The 12,106-nt window shown below is 41.3% G+C and overlaps 1 protein-coding gene across 1 annotated transcript in view; it reads right to left on the bottom strand.

Annotated features, from left to right (window-relative positions):
- Positions 1-3,371: 3,371 nt before the first annotated feature.
- The window catches only part of LOC141562101 (serotransferrin-like), a 29,940-nt gene continuing 21,205 nt past the window's right edge, over positions 3,372-12,106 (bottom strand). Inside the window, exons 10-13 of the mRNA XM_074302110.1 lie at positions 7,172-7,225; positions 6,452-6,604; positions 5,598-5,745; positions 3,372-5,490 (exon numbers count right to left, since the gene is read on the bottom strand). Of these exons, the coding sequence (XP_074158211.1) occupies positions 5,457-5,490; positions 5,598-5,745; positions 6,452-6,604; positions 7,172-7,225 (389 nt within the window). The 3' untranslated portion in view covers positions 3,372-5,456. The remainder of the gene's footprint in view (positions 5,491-5,597; positions 5,746-6,451; positions 6,605-7,171; positions 7,226-12,106) is intronic.

Here is a 12,106-nt window from a genome sequence, read left to right as displayed (position 1 = left end):
TTCCCTTCTTCCTTCCTTTCTCTTCCTCTTTTCCTCTCCCTTCCGTTGTGCTATCCTCTTCTAACTAGGAGAACAAACTAAAAGGCCGCTAAGTGCCACAGCTAAGTTGGAGCTCTGGGCTTGAAGTCAGGAAGTTCAAATCCAGCTTCAGATACTTACTAGCTGTGTGATACTGAGCAAGTAACTTAATGTCTGTTTACTTTGGTCTTCTCAACTGTAAAATGTAAAAAAAATTTTAAAAATTACAGCATTATCCTCCCAAGGTTGTGAGGATCAAATGAAATAATATTTGTAAAGCTCTTAACACAGCGCTTGACACAGAGTAACCATCATATAAATGCTTATTCCCTCTCTTCCCTTCTCTTGCACTGTGATTGTCTCATATCAACAGTTCTGCAGCAGGGTAGGAATGGGCAGGAACGTATAGATGTGTAGGTTACTCTCAGACTCATCAGAGTCCGTAGTTAAGGCAAATCACCAAGAATTTTTATTTGCTGTTGATCAGTTCTGTCCAACTTTTCATGACCTCATGTAGAGTTTCTTAGCGAGGATACTGGGCTGGTTTGCCATGTCCTTCTTCAGCTCATTTTACAGAGGAGGAAACTGAGGCAAACAGGGTTAAGTGACTTGTCCCGCTGGTTAAGGTCTATAGTTAGATTTGAACTGAGGAAGATGAGTCTTTTGAATCCAGGCCTAGCACTCTATATACTGCACCACCTAACAAGCAGCTATTAACTGCTAGGTTAAATATTGGAGACACCTCTCCCCCCTCCAAAAAATAAAGCATTAAGATCTGTAGGAGTTCACATTCTAATGAGAAGTCATACACAATTGAAATGACTAAAAAATATTATGAAAAATTCAACTTAGAAGCTCCTCAAATTGGTCAGGGAAATCCCCAATGAACTATCTACATCAGTTTCCCCACCCTCATGCTTGTTCTTTCATTTAGTTGAATTTTAGATGAGATTCTCCAGGAAAGGTTTTGGGGAAGCCTTACTTACTTCATTCAGCAGCTCCTTCCCAATGTATATCTTAGAGTGAATTACTACTGCCAATGGCTACTCACATCTGCATTATGGTAATTATTACTTTCATTTTCTGAAAGTGATGTCTTCTGATTGTCTCCAAGTTATGGGGAAATGTCCTGCTTAGGCCTTATACCCTGCACTAGCACGATTTGTTAGGATTTTAAGTTTTCAGAAGTTCTTTCCTCATCAGCTCATCAAGGAGGGGCAGGTTGTTCCAGTGTTTTAGTATGTTAGTTTTGGAATATGAAGAGCTGAGCTGAACTTCAGCTCTGCCATTGTTATCTGTGTGACCTTGAATAAATCACTTAAATGCCTCTGGGCCTTCCTTTATAAATCAAGGGCATTGGACTACATGATCTTATCTCTAAATCTCTATTTCAATTTTTATTATTCTCATTTTTCAGAGGAAGCAAATGGGGCTCAGTAAGGTTGTAAGTGATCTGCTCATGTTCATAGTGATCATGGCAAAACTGAGGCTTAAACCTGGAGGAGACTCTTTAGCCAAATGTTCTTTTTCACTAAACCACACAACTGGGAAGGAAAGGACTACAACAAGTAGAAATGGCAACAGGAGATTAGAGACTTTAACAAAGGATAACCAGCAACAGAAAAGAAGTTACTATTGAGGGGGCAGCCTATTTGAATAGGGGATCTTCCCAGACTTCTTGGAGCAAGATAGAGTAGAGAGTGAGGTGGGCAAGCCTGAACCTCATGATGAAGACATTTAATTGCACTCGACTTGTGATGGGGAAGGGAAGAGGACTGAGGATGGGAAGAGTAAGCCAGTTCTTCACACGGAAATCTCTTAGAAGAAAGATCCAAGGGGACAGAGCTTAAGGAGGAAAGCAGCCCAGGGCACCTTGTTTTCAGTAATTAAGCCTAGTGAACTTCAACAAGGAATTTGCTGTACATAATTTATGGTTCTTTTGTTTCTCCTGTCAATTAGGGGATTTCTGTCTATAATATGGGATTGTTTACTTTATTCTTTCTGTCTCTCTGTCTCTGTCTCTATCTCCACCTCTGTCTCTGTATCTTTGTCTTTCTCGTCTCTTTCGGTCTCCATCTCTATCTCTGACTATCTCTCTCTGTTTCTGTCTCTATCTCTGTCTCTCTTTGTTTCCTTCTCAATCACTGTCTCTCTCATAGCCTCTCTATGCATACAAAGTAATTTCCTTAGTGCCTACCCACTTTGCCCTCCTGACTTTCCTTGACAGAAAATTTTATTTCCTTATTGATTCAGGTAAGAAGAAGATTTCTGCTGTTTCTTGTTCCATGTTTTGTTTTCAGTGGAGATTACAGAAACACAGATTGTTCTTTTGGGGAGGCGTTTGGGTAGCTGCTGATCATGAACAGTGTCGACAGGTTTCCTTTCTTCACTATGGTCCATTTTGGCTTTTGACATTCTTGAGACATAGTCATTATCTTCCAAAAGTCGAACATGATTACATCCACATGTGTACTCTTTTTACTGATATAGACGACCATCTTTATACGCCTTAGGAGAAAGTGGAACTGAAAAAATTATTTAAAAAAAATTTAGAATTCTTCAAAGAAAATTATTAAAATGTTCTTGTCCTTTGACCCAAAGAGCCTACTCTTAGTAGATAAAGAATAAAATGAAACTTCCAAAGGATCTATATGTACCAAAATACCACAGTAGCTCTAGAGGCTCTTATCTTCTTGGTGGATTAAAATTGAAAAAAATCTTTCCTTCTATTGGGTAATGATTAAACAAATTATAGGATCTGTAGGTGATGGAATATTCACATCCATAAGAAATAATAAAATAGACATTTTCAGAGGAAACTAGAAAGGTATTTTTGAACTGATGCAAAGCAAAGTGAGCAAAACTAGGAAGATAAGCTATATAATGGCAGGATTATGAAGAAATTTAACTTTGAAAGACTTTAGTATTCTGATCAATGTAGTGATAAAAACCTCGAGGTGAAATATGCCACTCACTTCTTCTGAGGAAATGATAAATTTAAAAAAGCACAGAGACAGGAGCATACATTTTTGGGTGTGGCCAATATAGGAATTTATTTTTACTGCACTATACATATTTATTATGCAACTCTTATTTATTTTATTCAGTAGGAGAGGGGCAGTGAAAGGAGCAGATTATGATGCATGTGAAAATAAATATTTTTTAAAAGAAAGTCCCTCTATATGAATAAAATATTATATAATGAAATAAAATCTTTACAAAATATTTTATTTTTATCCTGGTAAAGACTGGCCAACAATCAAGTTATTGTGCATCATATATCACTAAGTAGAGTCAAAGTTATCAGCGATTAATTTTAGAACAAAAAGAAGCCAAGGCTTTAGTCACCATAATCCATTTTGATCAATCATAATTTATTCAGTGTGTTAGCTGATCATACAAAATTACATTAAACAAACACAAAATACTTTACAGGTTTATATTGTTTATTCCCTCCTCTGAAAATACCTGTATAACACAACCTCCTTGGGCCTCAGTCTTCTGTATCTGAAGAGGATACACTCTGTGATCTGTAAGGTTCCTTCTGCTAAGAGCCAAAGATGCTGTACACTTGGCTGACATTATAATTTTTCCCCCAATAGCAGGATGCCATCGAAAGCATGTTGGGTTGGGTTGGAAATCAGAAAAGATCAGTTCAAATTTTAGTTTTGTCACTCATAGCCTATGTGATCTTGGACAAGTCCCATGATCTCTCGGTGCCTTATATAGAAAATAGAGGGTTTACCTTTTGAGACTCTTCTGGTATTAATTAATAATCTATGATTCCATGACCCCTTTTAGAAGGCTAGCCTTCCCAGCATGATGAAGACCCCATGTCAAGCATCTCCTCGGACATGTGTTAGCTTTTAAGCACTGTGTTCTGGGTAACCTTTCAAGGTTATAAATTAGATAAACTTGTCTGTGCTTAGCAGAAGGAATTTCCTACAACAATGATATCACGGGTCTCTCTTCACAGGCTGCCTTTGAGAAAAGTGCATTTTCAGAATCACTGAGCACTAAGAATTTTCTTGGAGCAGCCAGGTGGCACCATAGTGCACAGAATGCTACGCCTAGAGTCAGGAACTGATTGCAGATCTTGGGCAATTCACTTCACCCTGTTTGCCTCAATTTCCTCACCTGTAAAATTAATTGGAGAAGCAAATGGCAAACTGCTCCAGTGTCTATGCCAAGGAAATCTGAGATGGGGTCACAAAGAGGCAGACACGACTGAAGTGACTGAACACCAGCAACTTTTGAGATCAGTCCCAAAGTGGAACGAACACCTCAGGTAAGTGACCTATCTATCTCACTGCCCAGAGTCTAGATCATTTCTTAGATGTTAGGGAAAAAATTTCTTCTGGGACATAAATCGGATTGGATGGTTACTGAGCATCTTTCTAATTCTGAGATTCAATAATTCATTCCATGATAATAAAAGAGGCAAAGTAATCACAGTACTAAACTGAGATCTAGAATAGCCTTAGCGAATACTTTTGGGCCAACTTTATTTTTACAGAGAACAAACTGAAGCTTAATGTATTCAACATTATACAGGTAAATAAGTATCAGAGGACAGCCTAGGTTTTCTGACTCCACAATCTGTATTCTTTCCAATGCAGAATGCTACCTTTTCCTTTAGCTGTTCAACTTCTAATGTTTCCTATCTTTACTCCAACTAAGAGGCATTAAAAGGCCACATTGCCCATCAGACTGTTAGGGAAAAAAATCCAACAGCCACCCAACAAATTTGATGATGCTGGCAAATGACCAAATGTACAGAGCCACTGATCTGGACTACATCCTATGGACCTGGTCTAAAATCCTCAGTGAGAGTGAGGAGACCTCACTAGTAGTCATGGACCTGCCCCTAACCAGCTGCACAATCCTGAGCAAATCACATAAGGTTTCTCCACTTCAATTTCCCCATCTATAAAAAGATAAAAGTAGATTAGAAAAATTCAGGGCTTCTTAAACTTTTCCACTCATGGCCCTTTTTCACCCAAGAAATTTTTCATGGCCCCGAATATAACAGGCATATAAAATGATTCAATCATAATTTCATGACCCCCACATTACAAGATCCCAGTTTAAGAAGCTGGGGACTAGATGATCAATAACAGCTCCTTCTGATCTATGATTTTACAATTTAACTATTAATCCTGTGCCAGTACATTTTCATCTCTGCATTCCTGGGAAAGAATTTATAAGCTGTAAGAATGAACAATCCATGACAAAAGGCCTGAATCCAAGAGAAGAGGAAGTACATCAATGGGAGTGACAAAAGACCTGAGTCCAAGAGAACAAGAAGGAAAGCAATGGGAAACCAAGGTATCTTGAGGAATCTTACAGATAAGAGTATCTTCTTTGGATATCAGGGACACTTGGATCCCTGATCATGTCATTGTGTGCATCTTTCAGTTTCTTTGAAAGACTATTTCCTAAAGCTGATACTCTTCTAAGTATAGCCCAGAGCTGTAAAGCATAAGGAAGAGTTAATGTATTGGAAAGATGTTGAGAATAAAAGGAAGAAGAGACTGATATTGGTGATGGTATTTTAGGGTTGGGTTTAATACACTTACCTAAAAGCCCCATTGTAGCCATAGTAGTTTTCTCTGGTACTAGAAGCACATTTATCCAAAATTGGTGAGTATCGATTGCCAATACATAAGGCACAGAGATTGGAAGTAACATCAGCACCAGGAGCACAAGATTCACTGAAGTATTTATCTACACAGAGAAAAGACAGTGGTTTCTACTTGAATAATATGAGTGCTTCCTTTTATTTCCCATGTTAAAAGCCTCTATTTTAAATTACATAATTGCCCCAATTAAATGAAGATGTGATCATAAGCCCAGAACCTGAAATAAATCAGAGGTTCAGAGATAAGGCAACATTGCAGGGAGAGAAGGTGACCCCCCCAACACACAGACCTGATGGTGATTTTTTTCTTTTTTAAAAATAGTTAAAATTTCATAAAAAAACCCAGAAAAAGACAGAACATGGTAAGTAAAAATATATATTGCCATGTGCCCAGCAGAATAACAATATTCAATATATTTCCATTTCAATAAAACAAAGAAGTCATATTTATGACTGTCCATTTTTTTTGTTCTTGCTTCCATCTAGGTTATTCTTTTGTTCTTTACTGTACACTTTTTACTTTATTCTTTTTTCAGATGGTGATTTAAAAAATCACTCAAGGCTCCTATTTAGAAAGTCAATTCATATACCACACCATAATCCAGGTACATTGGTGACTGCTTTTCTCCTTCAAATGTGTCCTTGATATGTTTTAACCTGATTCTACACGTATAGAAATATTTAGCACTCTCTACCACCCAAGGTAACGAGGGACTTCACAGTGTAAATTTCCTGAAGTCTCTAACAATTAGAGAAAATCAAACAAATAACTTCTTCAAAGAACCAGCTTACCAAATACACAGGAATGGGTTTGGTTGTATATCAGACCCATGGGAATGTTCCAACCAGCACTTCTGCCTACTGCTGTGTGGCAGGATTTCTTGTGTTTCAGTGAATTCCATGAGAGATCAGTACCTGACCTAACAACAGCCACAGCATAATAACCTTGAAAATAACAGACACAAAAAAGCAATAGTTAGCATTATGAGCCATTCCAGAAAGGGCCATTTGATGCCACTAGACCAAACTTACTTCATGCCTTGGGGAAAACAGATATATAAATGTCCTCAGACTTATAGGAACCAGAGCATTGGAAGAACTGCAGTCTTTTACTTAATTTCTCATGACCAGAAAGTTATCCATACTACAACAAACTCAGCAAGTAGTCATCCAGACTATTCTCAAAAGACTTTCAGTTAAAGAGAATCCTATTATTTCCTAAGGAAATCTCTCCCATTAACTATTTGTATTCAGTCATTTATCAGTAATATCTGACTCTTTGTGACCCCATTTGGGGTTTTCTTGGCAGGGACACTAGAGTAGCTTGAGTTTCCTTCTCCAGTTTATTTTATAGATGGAGAAACTGAGGTAATCAGAGTGAAGTGACATGCCCAGGGTAACACAACGATTAAGTTGTCTGGCTGGACTTGAACTCAGGAAGATGGACCCAGTGATCTATCCTGTGCCACCTGGCTAACCCTTCCATCGCTGGGTTTACCAATTCAGACTCACCCTGAGCAGGTTTATTCACACAGTCCTTCCCATGACTCTGTCCATCCTTAGGTGCTGAAAAAATAAAGAAGCCAATGGAATGAATCTTCCATCTGCATTCACTAAATATCAGGTTTTCTTAAGCATGAGTGCTTACACCACTACAATGTCATTCCATTCCATTCCATTAAGGAGAATCCATTCCATTCTATTCAGGAGAATCTTTGATTCTCTACAGTTTAGAATAACATGAAAAATGAAAATTCATTCCTATTCAGCTAACTTTGCTTCCATTTTGATCCCACCCTTAGAGTGTTCAAATGACTCAGGCCCATATTTTCTTTTTCTTTGTGCTTTTTGATCACTTCAGGGTTTATTAGAACCGTTGCATACCAGAAACAAGATATAGCATATGAACCTTTGTTATATATTTATATATGGTATTTGACCTTTGCTATGTATGATATATATATGTATACATATATATATATCATACATTGCAAAGGAAAAAAAAAGAGAAGGAGCTAACCTGAGCTCTATCAACTATCTCAGGGCTATAAATGCTTAAATGATTATTAGTGAGTCTAATTTATTCGTTTGCTATTTCCCACCCTTCTTCTGCTGCCCTAGTGAGAGCTCTGCATAAAATCTTTTGTTTAATTGCTATTTTAAGAAAGATTATATTGGGTCATCCTGAGATTATTTAAAGAGCCTCAAAAATAATAGTTTTTCTTTGTCTTTTTGAAAAAGTTTCTGTTAAGGACAATATGCAGTTTGGGGTATTTTTCTATGTATTGGGTATTTTAAAAGCAAACTGATAATTGTTTAAGTTGTGAACTTATTGAGACAAAATAAAAAGGGAGGCCAGGAAAGCTGTATTGGGACCTGGAGGAGGATCTGTAGAAGAGCATCTTGCTCAGATTGAAGCCAGTTTTCCCTCTGAAAGACCTTCTTGGGACCCCAACTCCCAGCAGGGTGGTGCTGGGCTCTCTGCTTATCACAGATACCTTCTCCAGGGTCTTAAAGCTGCAGCCAGAAAGCCTGACATGACCAAGATTTCTGAAGTTACTCAGGGTGCAGAAGAATCCCCGGGAGCATTTATAGAAAGGTTGTATGAAGCTTACCGAACTTGTAGCACAATTGACCCAGAAGCTCCCGAGAACTATAGATCTGTGAAGTTAGTCAATCTGCTCCAGACATATGCAGAAAATTACAGAAGCAGGAAGGTTTTGAGGGCATGAATATCTCTCAACTAGTCGAGATAGCTCTGAAAGTCTCTAATACTTGAGACACATCAGGTAAAGAGTGTGCCAAGGCAGTAGTGGCAGCCATGAGAGAAGCAAACAATTTCCCTGGGAGTATTTCCCAGCCCCGTGGGCGGCAGTCATTGGGCTCAGACCAGTGTGCCTATTGTAAGAAAACAGGGCACTGGAAGAGAGAATGCCCAAACCGAAATCGTCCCAGGAATGTCCTTGCTCTAGAAGGGACAGGCTGAGGCGGCCCTGGTTCTCTTTCTCTCTCTCTAGACCCCCGAGAACCTAGGGTATGCTTACAAATTGGGGGTCAGCCTGTTGAGCTCCTGGTGGATACTGGAGCTACATACTCTGCTTTAACAAAACCTTTGGGTCCATTATCTCCGAGATCTACCTCTATACAAGGGGCTACTGGTACAATTGTTTCTTATCCCTGGATTACTGAGCCATCTAGGACGTGGCACAGTAACCCACTCGTTCCTGGTTATGCCAGACTGCCCAGACCCATTGCTTGGTAGGGACTTGCTTCGAAAACTTCAGGCATCTCCTTTTCTGAAGACCAGGCTTCTCTAACCTTAAGTCCTCCTAGTCCGAAACATCTTCTTAAAGCTCTCCAATTTGAACATATCTTAGTGGCTTCCCCTGCTGCGTCGCCCTGTCCTGCTCACTCCCCTCTTCTTTCTCAGCTGCAAGCTGATTTCCCTCAGGTGTGGGCAGAAAATAACTCTCCAGGTCTGGCTGCTCATCATGCACCGGTGGTGGTGCAGCTTTTGGCTACTGCCTCTCCTATTTCTGTTAAGCCGTATCCTATGTCTAGGGAAGCGCTCCTAGGTATTTCTGTTCACATTAACCGATTGAGAGAAGCTGCTATCTTAGTAGCCTGTAAGTCTCCTTGGAATACCCCTTTGCTTCCAGTTGAGAAACCTGGGTCTTCGGACTATCGCCCTGTTCAGGATCTTAGGGAAGTTAACAAAAGGGTTGAAACTATTCACCCCACTGTTCAGAATCTGTATGCTTTACTCAGCTTGTTACCTCCTACACATTCCGCATATACTGTTTTAGATCTAAAGGATACTTTCTTTTCCATACCCCTTGCGCCTGTCAGTCAACCTCTCTTTGCTTTTCAATGGATAGATCCCCAAGGGGAATTCTCAGGTCAGCTTACTTGGACTCGACTGCCTCAGGGCTTTAAAAATTCTCCTACACTGTTTGGAGAAGCTCTCCATCTGGACCTCCAGCCCTTCCACAAGGAGCATTCTTATTGCTCCCTGGTCCAATATGTAGACTACCTTCTCCTTGCAGCCCCTGATGAGTCTCTTTGCTTGAGGGCATCCCGTGCCCTTTTGGGACTCCTTCAATCCTTAGGTTACAGGATCTCGGCTAAAAAGGCTCAATTCTGTCTTCTTGAAGTGTCTTATTTGGGGTATGTTCTCAAGTTTGGACAACGATCCCTGTCTTCTGAAAGTATCCAGGCTATCCTGTCTATTCCAGTCCCCACTACTAAGAAACAGGTTTGAGAATTTTTGGGAACAGCTGGATATTGTCGCCTATGGATTCCTTCCTTTGCTGAGATAGCAAAACCTCTTTATTCTGTCACAGCTGGACAGGGTCCCCTTGTGTGGGGCTCTGAGGAGCAAGCTGCCTTTGATTGTCTCAGGACCGCCCTTACCAAGGCCCCTGCCCTAGCTCTTCCCGATATCACAAAGCCCTTTCATCTTTTTGTGGCGGAAGCTACATGTATTGTGAAGGGTGTTTTGACTCAAACTCTTGGGCCCTGGCGATGGCCTGTTGCATATCTCTCTAAACGTTTGGATTCGGTAGCAGCTGGGTGGCCCCCCTGTCTTAGGGCCATAGCAACGACTGCCCTCCTGGTAAAGGAAGCTGACAAGCTTTCCTTGGGCCAGTCTCTTTCTGTTTCAGCCCCTCACTCTGTGGAGGCTTTGCTCAGGTCTGCCCCTGACAGGTGGCTCTCTAACGCTCGCATTACTCACTATCAGGCCCTGCTTCTCGACCACCCCCGCCTCCCTTTCTCTAACTCGTCTGCCCTGAACCCTGCCACCTTGCTCCCAGATCCTAGTTCTGACCCGGTCCCCGTGCATGACCGCTTCCAGCTCCTTGAGGAGTCTCAGTCAGTAAAGCCTGATCTTTCTGACGTCCCGCTGAAAAACCCTGACCTGATCCCTTTTACTGACGGGAGCAGTTTTGTTGTGAGGGACACACGTGTTTCTGGGACAGCAGTGATGGATTATCCTTCTCTCTCTCCCCTTTGGTCTTCTTTCCTCCCCTCTGGGTCATCTGCCCAGAAAGCAGAAATCGTGGCTTTAACTCAAGCCTTGTGCATAGCAAAAGAAAAATCAGCTAATATCTATACTGACAGCTGCTATGCCTTTGCAACAGCTCATGTCCATGCCTCTCTTTACAAAGAAAGGGGCCTGTTGACATCCGCTGGGAGGGAAACTAAGAATAAGGCAGAGATACTTTCCCTGCTAGATTCTATCTGGTTACCCTTCTCTGTTTCTATTATTCACTGCTCAGCTCACCAAACTGGTGAGACAATGGAAGCAGTGGAGAATCGGGCTGCGGATGCAGCAGCTCGCCAAGCCGCCATCTCCTCCCCCACCTCTTCCTTGCCTTTGGCAATCGCTCCCCTTCCTCCGGTACCTGCATACTCCCCTTCAGAGGATTCTTTGGCTTCTCAGAGGGGAGGTCAGAGGGAGGGAGCTTGGTGGTACATAGAGGACAAGATTTTTATTCCACAAGCATAAAGCAGAATGCTGGTGAAGGATTTGCATGATTTCACTCATTTGGGTGAAAAGAAAATGCATCAGTTATTGAGCAGATATTATATAAAGGATGTTAGCCAATTGATCAGAAGTTACATTCATAGGTGTAACACTTGAGCTAGAGTAAATATGCAAAGAATTAAGGTAGCCCATGTGGGAATCAGGCTTAAGGGACACATCCCTGGGGAAAGATGGGAAGTAGATTATACTGAGGTACAGCCATCAACAGCTGGGTACAAATACCTGCTAGTTTTTCAGGTTGGACAGAAGCCTTCCCCACCCGAAATGAAACAGCTCTCACAGTGGTCAAAAAGATACTAAATGAGTTACTGCCCCGCTTTGGTCTTCCAGTGGCCATAGGGTCTGATAACGGGCCTGCCTTTGTTGCCAAAATATCACAAGGCATAAGCAAGGCCCTGGGCATCGATTGGAAGCCCCACTGTGCTTACCGACCTCAGAGCTCTGGACAGGTAGAGAGAATGAATAAAACACTAAAAGAATACCTTACAAAGCTCGACTTAGAGACTCAGAGCTCTTGGGTCCCGCTCCTGCCATTTGCACTACTGAGGAGTAGATGCACTCCCAACAGACTGGGTTTAACTCCGTTTGAAATTCTGTTTGGGAGGCCACCTCCGATTTTACCCGTGGCCAGGGAACATATAATGGCTGAAGTTTCTAACTCCTCCCTTATCAAGTTTCCACAGGCCTCACACAGGTTTCACACCTCGTATGAGAAGCCCTTCCAGTTCCCTTCTCTGAACAAGCGCATCCGTTCCAGCCTGGTGATGCAGTCCTGATAAAGACATTTTCTACCTCCCGCCTGAAACCCAGGTGGAAAGGAACTTATCCTGTGATTCTCACCACGCCCACAGCTGTTAAAGTTGAATCAGTCCCCGCCTGGATTCACCACAGCCCAGTGA

Source organism: Sminthopsis crassicaudata, chromosome 3 (genome assembly GCF_048593235.1).
Source record: "Sminthopsis crassicaudata isolate SCR6 chromosome 3, ASM4859323v1, whole genome shotgun sequence".
Classification (NCBI taxonomy): Eukaryota; Metazoa; Chordata; class Mammalia; order Dasyuromorphia; family Dasyuridae; genus Sminthopsis; species Sminthopsis crassicaudata.
Note: the sequence above shows the minus strand (reverse complement) of the source record. Positions and strands in the feature narration are given on the sequence as shown.